A 27,658-nucleotide genomic window follows, 5' to 3' on the forward strand; every position below is an offset into this window, starting at 1 on the left:
AGATCACCATGGTACTCCTGCGCTGGGCTTGTTCAATGAATGACCTACTTCAACTAGCCACCTTTCCATTTTAACCAGGCCCTCACATGCCCCACACATCTGACCTGCTGGAGAACAAAAGGGACACCAGACTGTTAGAGAAATACTGATTTTAATTCAACATAAGGTAAACTCTAGGCATGTCATCTTTCAGCCTAAAAATTAGCAAAACCATTGAAAACAAGGCACAATTTTCCCCATACTTGTTATGTGGCTCCAGTTACAAAAAAAAAAATTTATGAAAATGTTAAAACAAAAATAGATGTCTGAGATTTTTTTTAAGTGTATAAAAAACTCCCACAAAACCTGTCAACATTGTTCCTTATTCCACAAAATAGCACCAGTTAGGAGTAAAAGGTGTTTAAAAACCATTACGACAGCATTTCTGAAATGCAGCATGTCCGACCTCCCATTCCCCCTAAAAACGAATTATTGTGGAATAAAAAGGGACTTTAAAAATCACTGGAGGGAGGGTCGAGCTTTTATTGCAGTTTCCCCCTGCAGTCTCTTAGATGAGAGGAATGTGCTTCTGCCCCTGGCTGTCACTGCTTCTGAGATTAGAAAAGGCTGAGGAATTGGGGTGTCATACTTCCAATGTGGGGACCTGTGCCTGCAGAGTAGTCTGGAGGGTACATGGTGGTGGGGGGGAGCCTCCTCCTCTCCCCTCACACTGGGAAGGCAGGGAGATACTGAGAAGCCATATCCATCTCCACAATATATGGCAGCTTATAACCCAGCCCACCCCTTTCCTGAGCTCCCCAGAGGGTTCTATTGCAGTCACTGGGAGGGATTTAGCTAAAGGTAGCCCTGCCCTTGGGTTTATGGGGAAAAAAAATAGCCCTGAATGTGATGATGACGTCATCCCTGCTGAAATCATCATCCTTGTGGAAAATACTCTAAATGGGCCCCGACAGTAGACCCCAGCCCTTTATACTGAGGCCAGGGGAACATGTCAGGGAAAATTCAAGAAAGACTCCGACATCATGTCCTCTTCTGCTGGCCCTAGAAAAAAACCATCCTGGGCCCTTAAAACGTCCCTTGGCTCCATGTCTACTGCTACCTACTCCTGGAAACAAGGAGCTGCAGACATTTAAAATATTAAAGTCTTACAGTAACTGTCTTGGGTGATTTTTTCAGCATTAACCTGAGTATTGGAGAGCTGTCGGCACTGTGGTTTTGGTATCTTAGCCGTTGTTTCTCTGAGCAGTAAACCCAGGAAGGAAAAATTTTAAAAAACCATCTTACTACCTACTTCAAGTTTTAAAGTTTTAGGAGAAGACAAAACGAGCACCGTGTCTGGCCGCTCCGAGCAGCCGGGTCTGAATTGTGCACAAGGAGGTGGCCCCTCGGGGTCCCCCTGCCAGGAGGGGACGGGCAGCTCTGCTCCCACCGAGGTCCGCGGCATGACCCCACACAGCTGAGCTGAGGAAGGGCAGAGCCCGGCTGCACCTCCTGGGTCGAGGCTCTGCCCACATGCCCTGGTACCCAGGGGACTATTCACAGGCAAAGTAGTCCTTCAGGGGGGCGAAGAGGTGTCGGATGACAGGTACACTCCAGGACCTCCCGAGCAGCTTCTGGCGGGCACCCCGGCCCATGTTGGACACGTCCGTGTAGTGTACAGGAAAGCCGAAGATCCTGGGGGCACCAGAGTGAAAAGCCCGAGTCAGAGGTGCCCCCTCCCGCAAGCTTGGTGTCTCTGGGAGATCCTGACCATGGCGGCCAACACAGCACTGCTCTTTCTGCCCTTGGACCTGTCCCTTCCCCCAGGCCCACCGGGCCTTCACAAGAGCCCTCTCTTGACCCCCATTGGTCAGGTCCACTGGTTCTTCAGAACACAAATGACTGCCATGAATGAGGGCATGGTCCCTCTGGGAGGAGGCCTGTCTTGTGCATGTCCGCACTAGCACTGGGCTCCTGGAATAGAGCCGGTGCTAAGTGGAACTTTCTCAAATGAATGAATGCCAAAACAGACAGCCAGCAGACAGACAAAAGGACTGAAATTAGGCAATTTACGTAATAAGAAATAAGGACATTCACGAAAAAGGACCTTATTTCCCATCATCAGATGCTCAGGTCATTTATCACTGAGTACACTGAAGCATCCCTGCTTCAGACCAAATTGCTGGATCAAGGGTCAAGCTGAACTTAATGGCAGATAGCAACCAAATACAACAACAGCCTCACTGAATAGAATTCTAGCAAAGGCCTGGGAAGAGGCTGCAGATACACTGGACCTCATTCTTTCCCAGGTTTACAATCTAACATTAAAAATCAGACTGAGAAATAAAACTGGTTGTAGAACTGAAATATTTGGAATGAAGATCCTCTGTATCAAATAACCTCAAAACACAGCCAAAAATGTAATGAGGACTATTTATAGCCCTCATTACATTTCTAACCACAATAGAAACCAAATAAAAAAATAAAACAAAAAGAGAGGGAAAAAACTGAGTCAGAATAGGAGAACTGAAATCTAAGAACTGGTTCTTTGAATCAAAATTGACAACCAACCAGCTTAGCCAAATAAAGGAAAGGGGGGAAGACAGACTGTGGCTAAGGAGGAATCAGCTGAAGAATCAGCACCGTGGCAGGAGAAATCATGAAAAGAGCAATGGCATGTCAGTGGGGTTTCCTTTAGCCGGATCCTCATACATCCTAGTGTCCCAGCAGGTCGGGGCAGGCAGACGCCAGGGCAGCACAGCCCTGTACAGGTACGTGTGCGATCTAATGACCTCATGTTTCAGAATCCACCACCACCACCCTTTCACCATTTCTGCTAGGAAATAAGGACTAACTGAAAAGGTGTTACCCCCAGCCCCACTAACTTAGGTCAGTGAGACCATGTAGAATTAAGGCAAACACCTGCCCATGTGGACTGCTGACCTTAACCACGTTTTCTTCCCCTTTCTCTCTATCTGGTTGATTTCCCTCTCCACGTACAGCCTTGCTCACCTTTCTAGCTCAGTGCACCACAAAACATCTTCTTTGCCATTCATGACAACAGGGAAAAGTTGGTTTTTCCCCTGTCTGATCGAGTTCGACTTGGTGGTTATTGTCTGTACTTTCTTTAACTGGAGAACAAAATGACATCATGGAGTGAGCACAGAATGAAGGGTTCTGGGTCAGGGCTCAGAAGCACCTAGGGAAGGTGAAGGTGGGTGGGAGGGAGGGGGAGAGACGGTGGCAGGGCTGGGAGGCTGGGCTCGCAGAGGGAATGAGAAAAGGAGAGTTGGAAGGAGAAGAACATCCTGTGGTTCCCACAAAAGCCAAGAATTTAATGAACAGGAAGGACCAGCCTCAGAGAGAAAAAGAGATAAAACAAAAAAGTGACCATGAATGAGATCACATTGGGGGGGGGGGGTGTCAAGAAAACACCAGAGTTATTGATCAAGCAAGATTAAGCAAAAGTAAAGGTTCACCCAGACTGGAGAGGATGGTCAACCAGGATTTGAATGAATAGAGCTTAGTTTGATGGAAACATTGAAAATTAAGTTTGTCTTAATAGAATTATCCATGACTCAACAGATTTGGGGGTTTTTTTTTGCAAAAGTATAATTAACTCATTTCTCACTGGGAGGATGAGCTGACGTTATCTGTGTCTCCACGGAGTGTGCGTTCACAGTTGGAAAGTCTAGTTGCCTTTTCCCACGGTGATTATTTGTTATCAAGAACCTCTCCTACTCTGTACTTGAGGACGGGATAGAACAATTATGTGGAGAAAGGAGGCCCAGCACCAGGGAGTCACGTGGGGAGAAGGGCAGGAACAAATTAGACACCAAGGTCAAGTCCCGCATAGAGGTTACCAAGTGCGTTTCCCAGCGGGCCAAGGCACAGAGCACATCTTACCTTTGCTGTCCTATTGAACTCCAAGCAGTCCTGCAGCTCGAGTTTATCATTCTTTGATGCTATCACGGGCCTGGGAACATCCAAAACCCATTACTTTCTACCGACTGCAAAGGGGCCTTGGTTAGGCGCCTCCCAAGGTGGGAGTGAGGGCCCAAGGCTGCAAAACGTGCTCTGGCAGTGAACTTGCTACAGATACGTGATAAAAGTGGCCCTGGCATGAGCACCAGCCTGTCTGCTGAGCCAGGGACAGACTAGCCCCTTGAGGCGGGCAGCCCAATGTCCAGGAGCAAATGCTCCCCCTCCCCAAATGTTAACAGTAGTCAAAGCTCCTTCATTAAGAAGAGCAGAGAGGGGGAAGCACATCGGAAGGAGTCAGGAGCCACTTCCCTCTCAGCCCCATGGCTCACTGGCTCAGTGAGTAACCTTGAGCAAATTCTGCCACCTTTCTGGGCCTTGGGATCTTTGTGGGTCTACTTGCTACAAGTGGCACATTAAACCCATGACTTGGTGGCTTATTGCTGGGGATGCAGCTTTAGGAGGCTTTAATAGTGTGGATCCAGGTAAGGACAGAAGGTGGTTCACAAAAGGGATAATTACCCTTGCAACATCCAACATTGAAACCGGCAGATGCAGATAGGGGCAAACAATGCTTGAGAAGGGAAAGGGATAGAACTTAGAAACTGAAGTGGTTAAGCAGGTCCAGAGCAGAAAATCAGCAAGAGGTCTGAATGCACAGAATTGATGGACATCACAGCATCCCTGTGTAAGGAACTCCAAGGCCAAAAACAAATCAGGCATAAGAGTGGGTACAGTGCCCCCAAGAGGGGCCATCGAATCACACAAAATGACCCCAAAGATTTCCTCGACCTCACCTTCTAGATTTCCAATGCCACCCTCTCTCCACTCCCAACTTTTCCATGAAGCCATTGGAGCTAAGGGCTCACAGGCCTGTTCTACCTTCTGTTGATTCTAGGATTGAAATCTAACCCCCTGAGGTGTTTGACCTAAAGGCTGGATTTGGGTCTGTGTTGACGATGAGTCTCCCATCCTGCAGAGCCTGGCGGTCGCCGCTCACTTCTCTTCCCAACTCAGGCAAAAGTCTCTACTGATTCCTCTTTTCATCTCAGATCCTACATCTAATGCTCAGCCAGTCCTCTAGGTCCCACCCTACATTATCTAGAATCTGATCCCTCCTCTCAATTCCATAGAAGACCCTCCTGCAGCTGCCACCCGCACTGTGTTGAGAGCATGTGGATGGAACATGTAGGGCACAACACAAAATCAGTCAGCCCTCCTCCTCGCAGCCACCTCAGGTGTCTCCCCATCTCTGCTCTCATCGCTAAGACAGCTCATCTTGCCTGCTTAAAACCTCACGTGACCTCCTGGGCCAAAGTCAATTAAAGTGATGCCATGCCCACAGGGCCCACATCGCTTGGCCCACACTTCAGAGTTCTCTGGCCTCCAAACGAAGCCACTCCCATCCCTGGAACACTTTCTCTGAGCTGGTCTGTGAATGTCATGGTCACCCTGATCCTCTCCTTTCTGCTTTCAACCACCATGTCTCCCCTCCTTCACTTAAGGTCCTGCTGGGATGAGAAGCCTCCCATCAACTTTTCCATTGCCCCCTCCAGCCCAGACCCTGAAATCGTTTCCTATCCCCTCTACCCCTTCCCCACTGGCAGCTTTGTGACAGCCAAGACTGACATCCAAGGTGATCACTGTGGAACTGGCAGCAGGGCCTGGCCGAGTGAGAGCTCAAGAGCTGAGTGAATGAGCCCAGCCCATTCGCCCCTGCACCATCTGACCAGCTGATTAGCCAAGTGAAAATGTAAGCTATCTAGCAGAAATCCTGCCAGCTATTTCAGTGCCTTCTCACCTCTGTCCACACTCTGCTAAATGCCTGAACGTTATTATGCTTCCGATATTTCCTTTTAAAGGAGAATTTTTTCAAGCTAACTCATTTGCAAGTCACATTACCATCACATTTTGTTTCTTAATTAGCAGGTTGTTCTGCCTGAATCCACATAGGAGATAATTAATCCTCAGCCAAAGCAACTTGCTTGGTGACTTTCATCATGAAAGGACTGGTGAAAAGTTGGGGAAAGATCTTGGTTAAGAATATCCAAGGGAGATGGGCTTTGGGCTACTGATTGTATCTCAGCTCTTGCCACAGGCCTGGTCCAGGGATCACCTCATCTCAGGGGCAAGGAGATGGTGCCCGTTACCCAGTGGGACGGCATCCAGGAGGAGAGGTGGGGTGCAGAAGCGTCAGCATCCCTGGCTGGGAAGACAGTCTGCTCCAGCACATGGCACTTTTAAGAGCCAGGTTGGTGGGCAGAGCAGGAACAAGTCAACATGGACTGAGGAATCCTGGCCTGAGATTCCCAGGTAGTTGTACAGCTTAAGAGGCTTCAAACATAACACCAGGGGTTGGTCTGAAGCCCAGGGAGGGGCTTTTTCTCAGTAGAGCCAGCTCTTTCTAGAAGGTTCCAACGTGTCTCTGTCTCACAAGAGTTGACGGTTAGGGCTCACACCATTAGTTTAACTTGCCTGTTACCTGTCCCACTTGGAGCCCCTTGTTACCTGTTCATCCCAGGTAGGTTGCCCCAGAAGTAGCGGGCTCTGTGAGCAGCAGACACCTTGATGGCATCAATCATCACTGGATTACACTGCAGGGAGAGAGAAGGGCAGCTGCTGGGAGCCCACATCAGAATTCAGGTGGCAGCCAGAGGAGGGCTTGACCTGGGCAGATGACATGGCTAGCCCCTGGCTGTGGAGGAGGCATGGTCCCAGGGGACAGACCAATTCCCATCAAGAATCTAACTGGAGGACAGAGCCAGTACTCCCATATTCATGGTGGGGAAAGAGACCAGACTGGACCTCCAGATTCTGAGAAGGTATACCCTGGGCATGCCAGATGATTCCACACTGTGTAATGTACAGGTGGTCAAAGTTCAAAATTGAAATCTGGCGAATTGAGGTCCTGGTGGTGGGAATGCAGTGTTGGCAAAACAGGACTTACGCCACCCATCCGCCAGGTTCACACATGAGAACACTGACCAGTCAGTTTTATAACCTCTCTACCCAGAATTTAAGCTCTCAAGTTTTGGAAGAAATGAGTTTAAGTGTGTAAAAAGTATTTACTACACAGTGCTTGATGCATATTAAGCAGTGGATAATTAAACTTGCCTGTGGTCCCTAAAGCAAAAGTTTTCAGAACAAGGATGAGAAAAAACTCTCTAGAGTAAAAAAAAAAAAAAGTTTAGTCAAATCTCATGAGGCCTCCAAAAGTAGACGATGGTTTCATCATCTGACTTCAGTGGGTGCGGGATGAGGTTAGAGATCAATTATTTCCCATGTACTAAAGAGAACCAACCCACTTGACTCCATTCCTCTTAGATATAGCCGTGTATTCCAAGGGGAACCCACATCATTCCCAGCACTAGAAATACCCAACAACCCCCAGCTACCAGCAGGATCTTCCTGCTCACGTTATCTTAACAATCAAGACCCCAGGACCCCTCACCTCCAGGAACCGAGAGATGTCCCTCTTGTCGCCAACCTTCATGGCTACCACATTCTCAAACATCCAGAAGAAAGGCCGGTCTTCACCCTCCTTGGGGCGGGTGTAATTCAGCAGGTGGTAGAACTCAAAGAACAGCCGGCCTGTGCCCTCTGGGCCCACAAAAGAAGATGGCAGAACCAGATTCAAACCCTTCAACCAGCTCCTCCATAGAGACCAATGGCTTCCCCATGATCAGCTAAGGCTGACACCCTGCAGTGCCCTCTCCCTGCATGCTCTGGGATGACTAAGGACGCAGGCATCAGCAGTGCAGTATTTATGAGTATATCTCTGAGGACTGAAGATTCACAATAAGGCCTGAACAGAGCCCACAGGTAAGGTTGGCCAGAAGCAAACAGCTTTCTCAGGCCATTCCTCCTGGACCAGCACTCAGGTGACATAGGGTCTCTTGGGCCACCAGGAAGAAGGGATGCTCACCATACAGGCCTTTCCTAGCGGGATTCACATTGGAGAGATCATTGCAGGGGCTTCCACCAATCACCAAGTCAAAGGGGCCCCATTCTTCAATCTGTGAGAGTCAAAACAGTCACTCTTAGGGGAGGGATGGGAGTGAGGATGGAAAGGTGAACAGCCTGAGATCCAGGTAACCAGCTAGAAGAAAACCTACTTCTAGGTCTTGCTTAGTCATTTAAGTCCCTCAGCTCCACTTCTGACCCAAGAAAACCCAGTGCTCAGGATTCCTAAGATCTAAATCATTCTGAATGATTTCCAAGTTGTCAGTGTAACACTACAGCTTGAAGCTCCTCTTCTGTCACAACCCTAGGCGTGGGGAGGGCAACAGCAGGGCTGTGAGGATGAGCGGGGCTCAGGGATGGAGGAAGGGGTGCTGCCCGTACGTTCTTCTTTGTGATGTTCCGGACATCATTCACGTATTTGATATTGCCCTCGTGCTTAACAGTTCCGACAGCGATGGACTCTTCACACACTTCAGAGGCGACATATTTCTCCACTTTGATGCCCAATTCTTTGAGGACCAAGTACCCTGTTGGGGGTCGTAGGGGAAAGAAAACAAAACAAGGTTGTCCTGCCCAGGGTCATCTCTTCTTCCAGAGATTCTAAGCCATCTCCAGAACTCGGACCAGACACAGCAAGGCCATGGCGGTCCTCAAGTGAGCCCCTGACGATGGCAACTGCACACTGGGCTCCCCAGGCTCTCTGTGAGTTTCGTGTATGTATAACAGCCCACTGGCAGCACCGATTAAAACTGACAGGTGCAGAGACAATGCCCTGCATCTACCTCCCAAGCATAGTCAGACACAGGAACAAAACCATCTTTAGTAAAAGAAAACCCTCCAATCTGGCAGCAGTGGGCCAAGCTCAGTCCCACTGTGGGTTATCTGTGCCAGCACGAGGAGGTCTTTAGGACCCAAAAAGGCCGGGAAAACAAACCACTGGTGACATGGGAGTCACTAAAAACTGAGTTTTAGGCAGGTGGACACTGGTAAGCACACAAAGGATGCTAAGTGCACAGCAATTTGCTTTCACTGCTTCCTGCTCTGTTGAAAGGGAGATGTTCCCAATGATACATCACAGGGCAGTTCTGACAAATGAGTTAAATCAGACAAAGCCCCAGGGGCAAACACGCTTGTTGGCTTTGCTTATTCCATACACAGGAAACCTGGTGGAATGGGAAGGAACCAAGACTGGAGACAGTACAAGGAGAAGTTGCCTGATTCATCTCCAGTGTATCTATGTTTATGGAACAGAAAATAATTTGCGAAGATTCCTGCACATAAAAAATAAAATGCAACAGCTAAGATATACACGCGTCAAGTATGGTAAAATGGTGGAGAGGTCTGAGGAGACAAACAAGGAGCCAGTGACCAACAGGTAATCAATCCCAGAGGTCTCTCCTGACACTGACAACAGATGCCCGGACCAGGTGGGCATCCCTGGGTGAACCCCAAACTCACCTGTTGCAATTCCATCAAACAAGGACAAGACTCGAATGGGTCGCCTTCGGTTTGCGGGAATCGCAGGGTATAACTTGGGCACTTCCTGCAGGTTAAAGAAGGAGGTCAAGGAGCTTAAGGTGCAGGAGGGAGACTCAAGCTCGGGGAAGAGACAGGAGCCCCATTTCTTAGCTGGGATGCCCCGGGGAGCTTTGGCACAGAGTGGCCCTTCTACCTTTAGACATGGAACACAGGTGAGGCTTTGACACAGGTGCAAAATCACCCACAAAAGGACAGGTTTCCCTCCATGAACTGCTGAGTGCAGCCCAGGAAAAGCCTCTCCCACTAAGATTTGAGAGTCACAGGCTTCCCTTCCCTCTTCAGTTCTAAGACTAAGGCTGGATCAGTTCTATTTCTTCAGCAGGCCCTTGTAAATCCATATAATGAGTGGCCAAGGAGAGGGGGAGGAAAGAACACTGGGGCCGCCTGGGAACTGCACACAGGGCGCGCCAATTAGCCAGCTCTCAAGTCCGAGGCTGCCAGACGCTCCTTTGTCTAACGAAACTTGGTCTCCATGAACTCATGGCAGACTTGCAGGGCCCCCCAAGCCCGGCACGGCGCCCGGGGCTTACATATTCAAGCCCGGGGTCGCTGGTGAAGAAGGCCTGCAGGCGCACGCTCCAGTCCTTGCGGCGCCGCAGGACGCCGTGGCAGCGCTGCGGGAGGCACATGTAGCAGCTCCAGGGCTCCTGCAGCTTAGCGTTGGCGGCCGTGCCCGTGCCCACCAGCACCTCCAGGCACTCCACGCAGAAGCACCTGCGCCGGGCGACCAGGGAGAAAGGATGCATCAGGCAGCTCTCCCACCCACCTGCCCTTCCTGATACCTTCTCCAGCCCCCAGTTGCCCTTTTCCACGGGCTGGAAGGCCCTGGGTTTGGGGAACACCAAGCTCTTCCTGGGATGCCCGGACACCCTCAGTCAAATGGCTATGAACGACCAAGCTCAGCCCCCCAGAATTGGCTGATCTTCAGGGAGACTTCCCACCCAGCTCCCTGGCTTTCTTCGTAGTTGGTCTTTTTGGAGGGTCAGGTAATTAGGTTTATTTATTTATTCTTAGAGGCAGTTCTGGGGATTGAACCCAGGACCTTGTGCTTGCTAGGCATGCGCTCTGCCACTTGAGCTATACCCTCCCCCTTCCCTGCCTTTCTTCATTAAGCCTGCCCCAACGTCCCAGGAACTTCAAGGACAGGGCCCCTGCAGAATACAGACTCAGCCCTGGCCCAGGTCAGTGAGGCTCCGTCCCCGTGCCCGGGACCCTGTCAGGCCACGGCTGGCTTTGGCGGGGCCGCACTCACCGGCAGCAACTCGTGTTGCTGCAGAGGAGCAGCTCCCGGCCCTCGCAGCACACGGTGCAGTACGACTGGTAGCCATCATCGTCGTACATGTAAAACAGCTCGAGGAAGCGGTCCTGGCAGCCAGAGACAGACACCTGTGAGATTGCGACCCGGGACGCCAGGCCCCGCGTGCTCGCTGGCTGGCAGAGGCCCCAGGACGCGGCCACAGAGCAGGTCACTGCTGGCTTGGTGCCTGTCGCAGGGACAACTGGCGAGGGTTTGGGTGCCCCCAGGGACGGCCTCCCTGCTGCAGCCCCGCAGAGCCCCTCAGAGTGGAGGGTGGGGCGGTCAGCCCCCATGAGACCCTCCCTAATGCCCACACATGGGTGCTTTTCTCAGGGGAAGAGCAGGGAAGTCGCGGAGGAGGGAAGGGGCAGGAAAGTCCCGGGTGGGACCTGGACTTACCCGGCACGTCTGGCAGAGCCCACCCTCAAAGAGAGGGTGGAAGGACACGGGGTTTTTCCTACCACAGGACAAACAGCTATCTGTAAGAAAGACAGGATGCTGCCTGTGGCAAGTACAGCCAACACCAGCTGTTGAAGCCTTGGGGCTCTTCCTTCTTAAACATTTGCTCCACGCTAGGAATACACCAAAGATTCTCATGCTTTGTTCCTTTGACTGTGCTTCAAAGTTGCCATCCCTGTTCCAGAGATGGCAAGAGGCTAGCATGACAGCCCCAAGCAGAAGGTCCCATAAGACGGGCTAAGACATGGCCCAGAAGGAAGACTGGGGAGGGGAGGCAGGGGGCGGGGGGGGGGGATGGTGGAGGGTGGGAAGAACAGAACAAGGAGCTTCCTGAGCAATGGGACAGGCCTGAAGGCCTGGTATGAACATTTTTGAGACTCTTTAAAGACTGAGACTTTGGGGGTATTTGGTGATGCCAGCTTGCATGTTGTCCCATGGTAAGACTTGCCCACAACCAGCCATGGCTGTAATTTCAGAGCCCGGGTCCTTTTACTATTAGGCTCTCCTGCCTCCCTTCACATCAGCAGGTCTAACTGATCCACATCACGGATCAGGTAGGCAAGGCCTGAAAAAGCACCCCAGACTAGGAAGCAGACAGATGGGTGAAGGAGGCGTCTCGAGGGATGGAAGGATTATGGGTCAAAGTTCCCAAAGGATGGTCAGGGTCTGCTCCCAACCTGGCTCCTGGGTTGTTTTCCTACCCCGCATTGAGTAATCACTTTGTTGACAAAAGGACATCAGGCTGAGGAAGTGATGGTCTTTCTCACACATTCTGGGTCCCATTAGACACATACTGGGCAGTTTCAATCCCAGTGGTGACTCCCAGTCACGGCAAACAACCCAGAGTTGGCTTGGGAGAGTGACAGTCACTTATGCCCGGCTTTCACCACAAAGCCAGTTCCAGTGCTTGTTCGGGAGGGCCAAGAGGCCGCAGATCATGGTTTCAGATTTGGGGCTCTCCCAGCCCAAGCACCCCCACTGCTGCTCACTTCTTTTAGGGGCAGAATCTGTGTCAGTGAAAATCAGGCAGCTCATTCTATAAAATGTAGCATTTAAGTGGGATGTTCACACATCAACCTGAGGTCAAGGCAGAGTTCTGGGTTGAGCTCTGCAGGGCAGAAAAGCGGGACTGAAGCAGAAGCTGGGAGCACTACCCAGGAAGGGAGGATGGCAAGGGAGTACCTTCCAGACTGCTCTTGTTGTTCGTAACATCTGAAGCCATTTGCTCTGTTGAGAAAAGAGACGGCGTGAGATGAGGTCGAGGAGACTCTCACTGATCATCTAAGTCACACTCCCTTGCTGAGGGTCCTCACTTTGTGCCCACTACTACCTAATGATGGGTAGAATGGCCCCCAGCCTCCCGGCCCCACAATCACCTCGACTCTGGTCCTCCTCTCCTCGGTCTTTGCCATTGTTATAACAGTTTGTCTTGAGGCGCTTGGGTGGGGGACAGTAGTCAGAGGTGGCTGAGTCATCCGCTGTGCGTCTTCGAGTCTTGTTCTCTGTGAAAGGTGAGAAGGCAGCCGAGGCTGGGAGGGAGTGGGGTGCAGGAAGGACTGGACCATGCTTGCTAGGCCTGGGTACCAGCTGCATCTGGGCTGTGACTTGAGTCCACACTGGGTGTCACACAGCCCCTCTGTGGGCAACTTGGATAAGGATGTAATTCAAAACTCCTCACATGTTACGTATGTGTAGGGTCTTAGCTATGGGTGCAAAATACATCCTCTAGCCTCAGCACAGAGGATTAGACACAGCTCAGTCTACAGCTGAAACCCTGACACTGTCCACCATCCCCAATAAGCTGATAGCCACAGGTAGCTGAGAACCAGCAATGCCACTTGTGTGACTGAGGAACTGCGTTTTACGTTTAATATCAATGTAAATTTAAAAATTGATCCAATTAATCAGTTCATTTAGAACAAGTTGGCCATTGTGAAAACAGAGACCAAGCATTTGTAACGAAAATTTATCATCCAAATTGAGATGTTACAACACACATAAAACAAGATCTTGAAAACAGTACTAAAGACCATGTAAAATCTTAATTTTTTTATACCAACAGTTGGAAATGCTAAAATGTTGGAAATAGATTAAGTTTATGGTCGATATTAATTTCACCTGTTTCTTTAAGCTTTTTAATGTGGCTACTAGAATAAATTTAAATTATGTGGCTACTATATATTTCTATAAATGCCATTTATATTTTTATTCACTCTATACAGTATAGTCTATAAGGGACATGGTTAAATTTAACTCTGCCCCTAGGAGAGAAAATTATGCAGCCATTAAAAATCATAAGGAAACTTTAGTGACAAAATGACATTTGACAATGTTTATACTATTAATATGAAGAAACAGGAAAAGGAAGAAACCAACTAGTGAACAGAAAGCTCAAAGGACGTGCACACCCAGCAATATTAACCTGGAGGGCAGTTGTGAAGGTTGGAGTGAAGGGGTGGGTGAGAGTTCAGCTCGACTTTTTAACAGATTTGATTCTTTTCCAGTGACCACTGTATATACAAAGAAATTGAAAGTACAGAGAAAATAGTGCATAGTCAAAAGATGGGGAGGGAATACCGTGCTTCCTTGATTCTAAGTTCCCACTGCCTGCACGACGAACCTTCGACTTATTAACCACTTTTTTTTGGGGGGGAAACAAAACAAAACAAAACAAAACAGAAAACACTGCATTAAATATACAGATTGTAAGACAAATCCTGGATTTCAGGCATCCTGGATTCCTGGAGCATGACAATGTGAAACCACAGGTATCTTATAATGCAGGAAATAAGATAATCAGTCAAAATCTTAGGATGGGTGATGTCACTCTCTGAAAGGAGGTTGCTTATGGGTTTTCAGGGTTTTTTTTAATACTTTCCAAGTTTTCTTCAAAAAGCAGAGTTTATTTTTCCTTTTAATAATGGGTGCTAGTGTAGATTCCAGCCAAAGCTGATTGGTTGCTGGAAAGCCGGGCTGGGGTGAGGGGTAGTGGGTGTAACTGCATCTCCCAAGGGTGCCCCCACCAGCAGTGGCAGGGCTGCTGCCACAGGGAGTCTCAGTCCCACCTGGTCGCTTGTTGTTGGGTTTGAGGCCCTCGATCCCAGTGGGCTTAAAGCCCCCATGAGCCCACTCCAACATGGGCTTCAGCTGGTCCTCCAATTTGTCTCCAGGGCTGCTGGGGAAGGTCTTGCCAGCCCGTATCCTGGCTTTCTGCCGAGACAGAGACAGAATCTGATGAACAGGAGAGGAGGGGGCTCGCTAGGCCCCACCCAGGGATTCCCCCAGCTGGGGCCTGCATTCCCCTTCACACTGGGCCCTTTCATAGCCAGACAGCTGTCCTGAGCTGTGGTATGTGATGGCGAGAAGGGGCCTATGCAGGGGACATGGGCAAGAGGCCATGGGGGAGAGTTAATTCTCTCCTCACAGGCACCAAGTTCAATTTCTTCCCTGTGGTCAACTCCCTCGAGGGCAGCGGATCAGAAGCAGCACTGCCACTCTGAGATATGGGAGAAGCATCACCAGCACTGTCTTACCGCCTCTGAGAAGGCTCCAGGTTTCTTTTTCTTTCCCTCATGAAGATGGGGAGGTGTTGAACATTAAGTCCTATTTCAGAAGCACTAGGATTGACATGTTCTAATTAAGCACAAGTCTTGTCTCAGAAATGCTCACTAATCTTTTCAATCTCAAGCCAAGGTAGAAGAAGGAGCAGAGCCTGAGGGAACCCACAGACCAGGGAGGAAGCAGCTGGCCGCAGCTGCTGCCCAGTCTTGGCCTTGAACCAGCAGCTCTAGAAAAGCTTGCTCCCTTAAAAGAATATTGGCTCCTACTCCCCAGTGCTTCTCCTTCCTCACTCAGCAGACAGTATGGACAGACACCAGCAGACAGGCACCAGCAGGAAGCTGGGGTAGTCCTGGGAAGGCATGGGGCAGTTTCAGATCCCTTCCTACCCTCCCCAGCACGGCCCATCAGGCCACTGCCTTTTAACCTCCTCCCCCTGGTTGCCTTGTGGCCTGAGCTGACTTCCTGTATGTTTCTTGCTTTACCCCGATTCATGGGGCCACGCCCTCCCTAGCCACCCACCACCCTGTTACCTCCAGAGCGTAGTACATGGCCTTCCTGTAAGAGACCAGCTTATTGAAGGTCGCCAGGTTAAAGTGATGGCTGAACAACCCCAGCGCCACCAACTTATCTGCTGGTATCTAGAAGAGAAAGCCATCGTCAACAGCCATCTACAGCCTGCGTCCGCGGTTCCCTGTGTCTCTCATGGTGCTCTTCCTGGGGATCAGGTTCACAGATGGAAACAGAAAGTTTGCTCTTTGTGTAAGAGCAAAATGTTCCACATGGTCCCTGGTGTGGCTCAGTCTTGAAATTCACCATGGATGCTCCAACTTTTTTTTTGCTCATGTTCCTCCCTCCTTCGTGAGCACGGCAAGTAGCTGTGATTACTACATACTATTTCTTTAGCCTTTTATTATTTGAGCTACTTCAATGTATGCGTGTAGAGAACCATGTCTGACACAGAGTAAGCACTTTTTCAGTGGCTGTGATTTGTTGATTCGTGCCTTCCCCTGGGGCTAACGACCCATATTCGCCATGTCGCCATGTCTCAAGCCCCTCGTCCCCAGGCCGTGCATGAACTAATCTGGCTGCCAGTGATGAGATGAAACCAGGCATTCAGGTTTCATCAGAGCCGACAGACACGTGCTATTATTTCGTTCTCCCCAGCTAGTGCTTCTTCTGCTCGTGCTGGCCTCTATTGATCTCTAATCTGACCTCCCACGGGGGTGTTGCCCCCACTAGTGAGAAGGAACTAGGATTCAACACAGTTGTACATTGAAATGTGGGTGCTACCCCAATGCCAAACTGCTTCAATGCAGCATGTGTCCTAAGCCCTAGGCCACTTACTGTAATCCCATCCCATAGACTAACTAAAGTAACAGCCCCACACTTCATCTTATTAGCATCGGATGCAGTCTTGCAAAGCATGTGTCTCACTGGGCCAGAGCAATTACAAACAATCCAAGTTCTTTCATTTCACAGAAGTCGCCCACTTCCCTGCAACTGGATGCTTCAGGGGAAGCACAGGCCCAGGACATTTGTCCTGCTGCTCCCTCTGCTGGCCAAAGAGGGCATCCGCATGCAGACTCTCCCCACCAGGGGAGACTCATACTATTCTTGCCCTTTGGGAATTTCAATGTGTTTACGGCAAATGGCCCCTGAGGAAGGGGAAAACTAGAACCTCAACTTGAGCCTGAATCCCACAGTTATGCCACCTGGTCCTTCATGCCCGCATCTGCCTCCACCCAGCCCACTCGCTCGGCTGTTCCTCACCTAACCTCAGGACATACTGAGGGTTGGACTGACATTTGGAAAAGATTATCGCAAAGTATTGTTTGCCCCATTCTAATCAAAACCTGGAGATCTAAGAGGGTGCCTTAGAAAGGTATAAGAAGGATCCACAAAACAACTCTTATCTGGCAGACTCTCATCAAGAAAGATGAGCTTTAAATGGCTAATATCAAAAATCAGGAAACCCTGGACTCACCACTCAAAAGGACTTTACCATCCAGGTGACCCTGGATCCATCTCCAGGCCCAGCCAGGGATGGCCCAACCCCCAGGGCTAAAGCTGAGGCAGAGACCACCCTTCCTGTCTCTTCCAGGCTCCTCCACTCAACATCTTTGAGGATATCTGCCCAGCTGCCCATACTGGTGACTCTGACCCCGAGAAATAAACCAACAGAGCCCACGTGGCCATGGGTCCCAAGCTCTGGGCCTCACAAGACCCTATGTATCTTTGTGAGCCGGTGAGAAGGGATGTATGTTTTTGTCCTTATGGACACGCAGAGTCATGCAGCCTCATCCATCTGCAGAAAGCAGGCCGTTATCTTAAAAGGCAACTGTAAAAGGAAGGGAAGGAAAACACCATGGGTCTGAGAGCCACAGAGGCTTGCCTTGCCCTGGACTCACCTCGGAGAACTTGCCATCGCCAAACCACTGAACCCATCGCATGCCGGACATCGCCTGGCGCTTGGAGGTGGCCTTCCAGGACACCACCATGGCAGGCCACCAGGAGAAGCCCTTGATCTTTCCCCACACAAGATCCCCTATTCCAAACTCTTTCCCATCCTGCAAGAAAAAGCACATGAAAGAATCCCAGTGAGACAGTCCAGCTGGGCCAAGCAGAAACCCTACCCATCCCAGTGACCCCATGGCAATTGCCTCTGAGTCCAACGCAGGGCTTCCTGCAAGGCCGGCAGAGTTCCTCAGGAAATTCCCTACCCCTCCAACATTTCCTGGTTGAAAACTAGTGAGGATAGCTTGAAAATAAAGGACAGAAGATGGGCAGGCTTGGTTGTTTGATAAGAACATGGAGTTTTGTTTTTTTTACATTACCTCTACAACATTTACCCTGTAACATTTAACGTAGTATTCAGGAAAGAGATCAACTGAAAATTCATAGGAAGCAAGATCAGAGTAAAAAACCTGGATATTCCCATCACAGGTCATCAAATCAGATATTACAAAGCCATTAAACTGCCAAAAAAATTCATCCATTTGCATATATTAAAACTTGCCATAAAAGGTGAGATGCCCATGGAATCATGCAAGTTATTAAAATGTACCTATGAGATCTACTCTGAAGTCATGTACACGGAAAAAAAGATTTCTATACGATACATGTACCTACATATGCACATACATAAGTAGCCACGCCGGAGTGAAACCAACAAGCTCAACTGGTTAATTATAAAGAACACTAAACGGATCGTGCAATACAGTGGATTATAGACTTGAAAGTGAGGCAACTGCAATTCCTAATAAGGGAAGCCAATCAACACTTGTAAATATAACATGATGAAGAGAAATTATGAATTATGTATATAACCCAAGATATATATTTCTAGGTATAAAAATGTAATGTTCAGAAATAAAGTCAATAAAAATCTGGTGCTTGAGTTATGCCTGGGAGACAAGCAGGATACAGGAAGTACTATGTTGCATAAGGAAAATGTACTTGAAGAGTGAATTCAAATATTAAGATGAAAGTAACAAAAATCAGACTAATAGTCACCTCTGGGTAACTGTCTTCTTTTCCCCATATTCAGCCCCTCCTAGTGGTACCTGATACTCCGTGCTGTCTGCATCTCTACCCTCTGCATCCACCAGTGGCGGGGACTCCACGCTCTCCTGCTGGCTGTCCTGGGCCAGGTGGGCGTAGGGGGTGCTGCTGCTCTGGGGAACCACATCGTCTTCTGTGAGGTCAATGGTGAGGTAGGGGCTGGCAGGGGACGGCCACGGTGTGCCTGCCGAGGATGCTGTCCGCCGCCTCAGGGACTGTGGACAAAAGGATACATAGCTTGGGCCACAGTAAATCAGAGGCATGACCAGAGATCAGTGGTACCCCCAATTGCTCCCCACACAAGCAGAAAGAGTGGAACAGAGGCCACCAAGGATGGTTTTCCAGGAACAAGAATCTCTGAAGTGGTGAGAGAAAGCAACTTCCATGAGAACAAAGAATCAAGGACAAAGACATGATTGTGATGAGAGGCAGAGAGGGCCACTGGTTTCCTAAAGTGCTTCTTGGTGCACAACCTTGCACAGGAATGGGCAGTTGCTGGACCCCTATGGTTGTCAAGAGAATCAGTGAAGAAACTAACGAGACAAGACAATTTTGGAACCAGTGGTTTGAGTCAGAGGAAGAGTAAGAACCCAGTCAACAGGGAATCCTTGTGCCTTCCCAACACAGTTGCATCCAGGGACCAGGCCAGGAGAGAAGTCAACAGGCTTATGAAGGGCCTACCCAGCAGCCAGCAGAGAAAGGAAAAGGCAAGACCCTGAAAGGGAGATGAGCGTGGAGACGGGAAGCAAGTTAAACACCAGCCATCTTCAGGGGCGTGGTGAGAGGCAGAGCCCCCAGTTAGAGACTGGGGACAGGGGTCTGAGCGTCCGAGGAACCAACCCTGGTAGCTGAGAACTCCACGGGGGATTCGTCCACGTGATTGCGGCCCTGCCGGCCTCGGGTGGAACGCGGGGAGGGCCTGTGCCTCTCCCGGCTGGAGGTACTGTTGTGATTTCGGGTTCGGACCTGGAGCAAGAAAGGACAGGCACGAAGCCTTTGGTGAGTGGAGGCACAGGGTCTCGGGCAGGGGGCCAAGAGGACTGGCCTTGAGAGGCCGTCTCCCACCAACAGAGGTGAACGAGGCAGTTGCGTAGGAGGGGACTCGGGACTGGCAACTTCCCACCCAGAGACTCCCCTAGTTAGTGGGAAACAGGGGCAGGTAGGGTGGCCAGCAGGGCTGCCTGACAATCCACAACAGATTCCACTCTGCCTCTCACAACTGAAACTGGCCCCTGCAAACTGAAAAGACAATCCAAGTTTACTCTAAACCAATTTTTTTTTCCCAGAAAGCATTAGAACATTTGTTGCATTCTTCAGGAAGGTCTTGGTTATCAAGATGGATGAGAAACCCTTAGGCTTCCTCCTGAAACTGGCAGGAACTTGGGTGTTGCAGACCTGTGTTCAAAGCCTGCACAAGCGTTAATGTTTAACCCTGGGCAAGTTATTGGCATCTTCTCTCATCTGTAAAAGGGAATGAGACACATCACATGCTGGCTGACCATAAGCCTTAATTGCCTTCCCATTTCCAGAGTTTTTAGTCACAGAATCCACCTAAGGAAGTGACTCCCAAGGGCAACTGGCAGTCAAGTCATCCACCTGCAAACTCTATCACCCTTGGATAGGTCTAAGAGTGTTAAAAGTAAACATAAAAAAAAACAAACAAAAAACCCCAATGTCAATTGTGTACCCACTCTGTGCTAGGGATTGCATTTATGCCTTAAATTGTAATTTTTCTATAGATTTTGTTTGGAAGAATAAAATATGGCTTATAAATTTTTATTAAAAAGTATAAACTGCCACGTGAAAAAACCTACAAAATGTTCATGAGCTTTGCTATCATTTTTCATTTTCAAAACGTTTGTTCATCTCGGTCTTCAAGTTCCCAAGGAGATGCAAGACAGGGTTTTCTAACGCAGACCTATGCGCGGTTGCAAGCGCCTTGGCTCGGGGTGGGGACTTACAGCTGGGCTTTCAGCCCGAGTCCTGGTTTCACGGAAGAGTTTTGGCATCACTGGAGTGTCGGAGCCATCTCCGTCTTCCCCTTCGCCATCTCCATCGCCCGTCAGATCCTTTATAAATGAAGCATTATTAAGTTCAGGATGGCATTAAAAGGTCATATAACCAAAATAGTTTAAAATGAAGAGTCAATCATATTGAAAATAATCATACTATTGGTCCAAGTCACCTAAAAAGATTAACTACCTCACTTTGTTCCCAAAAAAAAGATTTTTACAATGGCTCACCGTGGGATCATGAGTGATTGAAACAGAAAACCCCACTGGAATCAGAAAACCAAAGAAATGGTGTAACTGCAACATGCATTGTGAAGCCTTCCGTGTCCACACCACGGTTAGGCTAGTTTGCTCTGCCCAGCAGAGAGACCTGGTCAATTTCCACAATTAATAGCATCTGCATGAAATTACAGGCTTAAGGAAGATGCTTCATGATACAATGCTGGAGAAGAAATGGGACCAATCCCATGTCAAGCAAGTCATGTCTTGAGGGCATGTCCCATGCCACACATTCAAGAAAAACTGAGCACATACACACACACACACACACACACACACACACACACACACACAAACAGCAGTGGTGAGTGGCCCGAGGTTAAGAACTTGAACTTTCATTTGCCAACTACAGCCCGAGGCCTTCATATTAGAACAGTATCTCCCTTACAGCACAACAGGGTTATAGTCAGAATCAAGCAATGCACCCTTCACCCAAGGCCAGGCACAGAGGAAGTGCTCAGGCAGAAGACTACTGCTGTAACACATAACTATCTACCAGAACTACAACAGCCGTCCTGAGCCTCTGAGCCTGCACACTGTCCCTCCCAATTTCCCACACAGCCCTTGTTCCCCACCATCTGGGTACCCCCGGTCATCCTCCATCAGAAGAGGAAGCTGAATGAGGCGAGTTTTCATTCATCCATGACTTTTGTCCATAATTTTGTTCCCAATGCCAAACACTGGTTCTTTGAGAAAAGTAACCAAATTGACAAAACTCAATATTATTCATAGAAAAACAGAAGACATAAATAATGTCAGGAATAAAAAAACATGTAAAAAGTGTAACTTGGAAAAAAACAAATCAAGTAGAAACCTTGATGTCACAAGTGTTAAAAGATATTGCAGGGATTATTGAAAATCCCCTGAAACAAGTCAGACAATATCTTTCCAACGTGAAAAAATCCTTGAGGCCCCATGGCCACATAACCCTGATATCAAAACCAAACTGGGGGGCAGGGTATAGCTCAGTGGTAGAGTGCATGCTTAGCATGCACAGAGTCCTGGGTTTAATTCCAGGTACTTCCATTAAAAATAAATAAATAAACCTAATTACCTACCCCCCCAAAAAAACTAAAAAAAAACCAAACACAGGCCTAGTACAAGAAATAAAATCATATAGCCATTTTACTCATCAATAGCTGCTAAAGTATATAAAATTCAAGCACACCGTGAGCAAGATGGACTCATTCCAAGAATAAAAGGAGAGTTTGCTACAGTAGAAATGTATCAATATAATTGATCGCCCATATTGAGAAAAAAAGAATTTCAAAAGCTTGGCATATAACGACAAATGCCATCCTAAGTGAAACTGTTAGAGGCCTTTCCTGAGTGTTCAAATTCATCATTCAAGTATCTGCTGGGTACAGTTTAAGTCAGCCTCAGGTCCCCCGGTCAATGAAAGTTAGAGAATTACCCTGAACCCTGAAGAGGGGAGAATAGAGCATGTACCTGAGTATAACTTAGCAGGCTGGAGACTTCCCTCTTGGACAGTCGTGAGCTTGACCTGCGGCCTGTGGGGGAAGGACCAGAGTCTGCTTTGAGGAAGGGACAGCTGCTGGGGGCTGTCCTGGGGCCTGGAATCTCCCTAAACCCACTGGCATCCTCAGGGCTTAATTTCTAACCCCCCAGGACCCACAGTCCCCTCAGTAAGTCCCCTCGTAAGGCAACAGGACACAGGGCCCGCAAAAAACAGGACCCAAAACAATACTGAAGGTACTCCTGAATGAGGGCATCAGATTCCTTCCAGAACTGTGCTGCCCAATTCAGTGGCCACCAACTCCACTTAAGTGAGCGATCCAGTGCCTGCCATGGCAGCCACATACGTTTCAAATGCTCACACATGGCTCATGGCTGTTGCAGTGAACAAGGCAGAAATAAAACACTTTCACCCTCTAGAAAGTTCTATTGGACAGCACAGCTCAATGAGTTCTTAACAGCGGGATGGGACAATATAGGGGTTTCCGAACCAGCTGAGTCATTCAATCTCAGTGGGGAGGATCCCAGGTGATCTGATCTGGGAGCTGCAGAGGGGAGGGGAGGGGAGGGGAGGGGGGAAAGGAAGCCAGCCTTAGACTTTCCCAACCTGAGTGTATTTCTTCCCACCTAACCACAGGCCCAGCTGTGAGGGGAGAGGGGTCCCACTGCAGAAGGGCCAAAGAGCCCAGTCTATATTGTGACTGCCCCCATGACTGGAAAGGAACAGGGGTCGTTACCTTGCAGTCACCATTCAGACTCCCAGAGTGAGGTGAGAGGAGAGTAGGGAGACCAGAGGCTGTGGGCAGTGGGTGAGGCTCTGCCTACATCCTTCTCCCCTCCCTGGGGCATGGCAGAGGGTGTCAGAGACCAGACTCTCTCCCCACAACCTGCCTTGAGCTTCCTAAGAGGCTAGGAGGCTCCTGTCCCAGCTGAGGTCTGCAGGGCCTGCCCCACCCCTCCCTACAGGCCCAGCCAACCTCTGCCACTTCTGATCTCCGGGGTGCCGATAGCCTCCAGGATGGGAGGTGAGGGAGCATCCTTGGAGTCGGAAGACTGGTCGCTGCAGCCCCCATTGGTGATGATGGAGTCTTCCCTCCTGCTGGCGTCGTCCTCTCCGTTGAGTTGTCTGGTGTCTCCCTTCATTGTTTCCTGCAGGAGGACCAGAAAGGGTAGGGTAGCAGGGAAGCAAGGGCAGGAGGGGACAGCACGCTCTAAGTCCTCAGGCCAAGAGAGGCCCCATGTTCTTAGGATGATACTCCCGCCCAAGGACCCTGCCCAGGCCACCCCCCCATCACCTGCCCCCCTCACCAAACTCGGAGGCTCGAGACTTGGTTCCATGTGGCCAAGCGACCCGAAGGCTCAGAAGCCAGCACCCAGGATAGGGGAGGGGGCTGGGCCGTGGTGTGAGGCTCAGGCTGCTCGGTGCAATTAGCCGGCCACTTCAAACAATGCCATCTAGGGCCCGCCTGCCCCGGCCTTCCTCCCGCCAGCCTTGGTCCCCTCTGCCCCTGGCCCCCTCTCCCTGCCCAGCCTCTTCAGGGCCTCAGGAAGCCAGTGCATTATTTTCCCTCCTGACCCCTTTGTTTGCTCTCTCCCTTCCCCTCAATCTCCAGGTCCTCTTCCCACCCGCCCCCTCCTCCCCCACAGAACAGCTTCTCTCCTCTCCATGGCAGCACAAGCCCCGCCCCACCTCAACCTCAGGGACCCATTGGTCTCCTAGTCTGTCGCTCACTCTCCTCCTCCCTCACCAGCTGGGGCTCAGAGTCCCAAGTTCCCAAGAAGGGAAGGGATGGAGGAGGCACAAGCAAATGACTAGGGCAGTTAACACAGGGCATGCTCCCCATCTGCTCCAGCCTTACCCTACCCCTGGGCCTCTGTCACCCCACTGCTGCCCATCCTGGTAACTGCATTGTCACTAGGCTATTCAGTGGAAGACCAGCTCAGGCCAGGTCTTCACGGATGCTTTGAAGGGCTGTGCGATCTTGGACCTGGCCCACTTACCTGCATCATGTTGGCTTCAAGAAGCTGTACCTTTCTCTCGTTTATTCCTCCTAATGTGATTGTGGGGCCATTTTATAGAAAAGGAAACTGACACATACTTGGTCTTCAATGTCTAAAAACCACATCTAAGAAGAAGAGTGAGGCCCTAGACTCCTGTTTCTCAGTTTCCAAAAACAGCTCCACAAGTACTTGGTGCCACACCCTCCTGTCCCGGAACTCTGCTTGGGAAAAGCTTCCCCAGCAAATGGCTACCCATGGACACTGAGCACTGTGGCCCCTATTCCTCATCTTGGCAATTCACCACATGGTGCCAGATGACCCGCAGGAGCCTCCCAGGGTACCTTCCAGAACCATCACCTAGGCTACAGGGTTGCAAGCAGCAGTGGTGACGCTGGCGCCACACCCACCAGGGGGCGCCGTGGGGCTTAATCTGATGAGGCCTGCAGCGCCCCCAGGCGGATTTGCAATATGTGGGTTCTCAATTCCATCCTCTGCTCCAGGCCATCGCCCCAGGTGTGGGTGTGGGGCAACTAGATCTCTAGACCTCTGCTAGCCCCCACATGGCCCAGGGACCATGGAATCACCCGGGAGCTGGTTAGAACCGCAGAACCTCAGGCACCGACTAAGTCAGGATCAACATTTTCACAGGCTCCCTGGGTTTAACAAGCAAGTTAAAGAAGCACTCTCAGGGTTATAAATGTATATACACTGATACATCGCACAATGTGGCATTTAACCACCTCAGGGTGTGCAGGCTCGAAGTTCCTAGTCTGTTCTCTCAACACCTGTTAAGGAATCTCACCAGCCCCAGGGAAACAGAGGAGTGCCTGCCCTACCTATCAGCTGCTTCTCAGACCCTTTACTCCCAAACCCTGACTCAGGAGAACAGGCTGCCTGGCCAGTTCCTGTGAGTCCAAGTGACCAGTATCTCAGGAAAACTGCTGGAGTACAGTTCAAAGTAATAATTAATTTCCAGCATTTCACCTCAGGCCAAACCAGTGAACTAAGTGGGAGGCTCGGCTATGGGGTGCAAGATACCAGGAGGGTCCACGGGGAGCCTTGGGGAGGAGGAAGGGGCAGACTGGGCTTCTAGACAGGAGATGGTCAGAGGCTGAAATCAAGAGACTTCCCTCTCACTGGGGACCCAGGGTTCCCTCAGACAGCCCCCCACTGGGTCAACCAAGAGTCTCCCTACTAGACAGACCCATTTGGAGCCCACAACCTGAGCCAATGATTAACTAGGACTAACCACCACAGGCTTCCCCAGGGCCTCCGCAGTGCCAACTTGTCTACCCGCCTGCCGGAGGGATGGACAAGTGAGCAGAGCTCCTTCCCAAAGCCAGACTTCAACATTCAGGAAAAATCTCCTGCCAGACCAGAACCAGAGCCGCAGGCACTGGAGGAAGATGCAGGGAAGAAAACCAGCCAGCTGCGTTGCCAGCTACCTGGAGGCCCTGGGGTGAGCTGGGCAGGTAAAATACTCCTACTTCCAGTGGCATAATTCAGTGAGTTACACATTCCTTCCCTGTGGCTTTCATTACCCTGAATTTGCAATGACATTAACTACACTTGCTGCCTTACTGCCACCACACACGCGCGCGCGCACATACACTTGTGCCCAGAACCTGCATGATTGAAAGATGCCCAGCACAGCTCCTCTCCTGTCCACATTATACACACAGGCCAAACAAACCCAGCCTCCAGATGTGCGCTGCTACAGCTCCCTCCCTCCTGGAAGCCCTCCCAGTCTCCCTACCACATGCCTTATTCAAAACTTCAACTTCAGACTTCAAAAACCATTGCTCAAAATACAGGCAAAACATTATCTGACATACATCTCAAAAATGTTCTTCTAGGGCAATCTACCCAAGCAATAGAAATAAAAGCAAGAATAAACAAATGGGACCTAATTAAACTTACAAGCTTCTGCACAGCAATGGAAACTGTAAGTAAAACAAAATGACAACCTACAGAATGGGAGAAAACTTTTGCAAATGAAACCAACAAAGGCTTGATCTCCAGAACAGATAAGCAGCTCATATGACTTAATAAGAAAAAAAAAACAACCCAATCCAAAAATGGGCAGAAGACCTAAACAAGCAATTCTCCAAGGAAGAAATACAAATGATCAATAGGCACATGAAAAAATGCTCAATATCACTAATTATCAGAGAAATCAAAACTACAATGAGGTATCACCTCACACCAGTCAGAATGGCCATCATTCAAAACTCCACAAATGACAAATGCTGGAGAGGCTGTGGAGAAAAGGGAACCCTCCTACACTGCTGGAGGGAATGCAGTTTGGTGCAGCCACTGTGGAAAACAGTATGGAGACTCCTAAAAAGACTAGGAATAGACTTACCATATGACCCAGGAGTCCCGCTCCTGGGCATATATCCAGAAGGAACCCTACTTCAAAATGACACCTGCACCCCAATGTTCAAAGCAGCACTCTTTACAATAGCCAAGACATGGAAACAGCCTAAATGTCCATCAACAGAGGACTGGATAAAGAAGAGGTGGTATATTTATACAATGGAATACTCTTCAGCCATAAAAACCGACAACACAACGCCATTTGCAGCAACATGGATGTTCCTGGAGAATGTCATTCTAAGTGAAGTAAGCCAGAAAGAGAAAAAAAAATACCATATGAGATCACTCGTATGTGGAAACTTTAAATAAATAAATAAATACAAAACAGAAACAGACTCATAGACATAGAATACAACTTGTGGTTGCCAAGGGCAGGGATGAGAAGGGATAGACTGGGAGTTCAAAATTTGTAGATACTGACAGGCATATGTAGAATAGATAAACAAGATTATACTGTATAGCACAGGGAAATATATACAAGATCTTGTGATGGCTCACAGCAAAAAAAAAGTGACAATGAATATATGTATGTTCATGTGTAACTGAAAAATTATGCTCTACACTGGAATTTGACACAACATTGTAAAATGACTATAACTCAATAAAAAAAGTTTGAAAAAAAACCACTGCTCAAAAGCCAGAAAGTCTTCTCTCCTAGGCCTCTGCTCCAAAAAGGAATAATCTGGCCCTCCGCATGTGGATACACAAATCCTCACCGGATCATTTTTTTCAGTGTTTACTAATATATGCCAGTCATTCTTCCGTGCTTTACCTGTACTAACTCATTTAATCCTTAAATGTGGTATATACTTATCCCTGCTTTACAGATGGGCAAACTGAGGCAGATAGGTTAAGCAATATAATTCATACTTGATCCACGGGATTTGTTTAAAAGTAACCAAATAGTCCAGGGAAATTAAATAAGAACACACAAACTTAACTACATGCTTTTGGCAACAGGAGGAAATTAGCACTAGGGATTGGTTTGTAATGGTACAAATCTCCCTCATGAATCTGGCTTCTAATGAGTCAAAACTGGCATTTCCTGGATAACGTGGCCCCCAGCACAAGCCAGCTGCTTTATCTGGAGCGATCACTCTAGCGCTGGAGGATAAACTGGCAGGGTTATCTCCCCAGATTCCGGTGGCATCTTCCTAAGGGATTTTTCCAG

The 27,658-nt window shown here is 49.2% G+C and overlaps 1 protein-coding gene across 5 annotated transcripts in view; it reads right to left on the minus strand.

Moving 5' to 3' along the window:
* Positions 1–334: 334 nt before the first annotated feature.
* DNMT3B (DNA methyltransferase 3 beta) overlaps positions 335–27,658 on the minus strand; it is a 37,069-nt gene continuing 9,745 nt past the window's right edge. The window contains exons 2-22 of one of the 5 annotated variants that reach the window (XM_031433986.2): positions 23,085–23,256; positions 22,081–22,142; positions 20,302–20,409; positions 19,181–19,306; positions 18,343–18,555; positions 17,188–17,346; positions 15,310–15,417; positions 14,284–14,428; positions 12,595–12,720; positions 12,401–12,445; positions 11,159–11,238; positions 10,715–10,827; positions 9,993–10,176; positions 9,382–9,466; positions 8,305–8,450; positions 7,886–7,976; positions 7,412–7,560; positions 6,469–6,554; positions 3,886–3,955; positions 2,992–3,110; positions 335–1,674 (exon numbers count right to left, since the gene is read on the minus strand). In XM_031433986.2, coding sequence (XP_031289846.1) covers positions 1,533–1,674; positions 2,992–3,110; positions 3,886–3,955; positions 6,469–6,554; positions 7,412–7,560; positions 7,886–7,976; positions 8,305–8,450; positions 9,382–9,466; positions 9,993–10,176; positions 10,715–10,827; positions 11,159–11,238; positions 12,401–12,445; positions 12,595–12,720; positions 14,284–14,428; positions 15,310–15,417; positions 17,188–17,346; positions 18,343–18,555; positions 19,181–19,306; positions 20,302–20,409; positions 22,081–22,142; positions 23,085–23,250 — 2,523 coding nt within the window. In that variant the 5' untranslated portion in view covers positions 23,251–23,256 and the 3' untranslated portion in view covers positions 335–1,532. The remainder of the gene's footprint in view (positions 1,675–2,991; positions 3,111–3,885; positions 3,956–6,468; positions 6,555–7,411; positions 7,561–7,885; positions 7,977–8,304; positions 8,451–9,381; positions 9,467–9,992; positions 10,177–10,714; positions 10,828–11,158; positions 11,239–12,400; positions 12,446–12,594; positions 12,721–14,283; positions 14,429–15,309; positions 15,418–17,187; positions 17,347–18,342; positions 18,556–19,180; positions 19,307–20,301; positions 20,410–22,080; positions 22,143–23,084; positions 23,257–27,658) is intronic. The other 4 variants (XM_031433987.2, XR_004130944.2, XM_031433988.2 and 1 more) reach the window with 4 other exon arrangements.

The sequence above is a fragment of the Camelus dromedarius genome, chromosome 18, assembly GCF_036321535.1.
Source record: "Camelus dromedarius isolate mCamDro1 chromosome 18, mCamDro1.pat, whole genome shotgun sequence".
NCBI classification, from domain to species: domain Eukaryota; kingdom Metazoa; phylum Chordata; class Mammalia; order Artiodactyla; family Camelidae; genus Camelus; species Camelus dromedarius.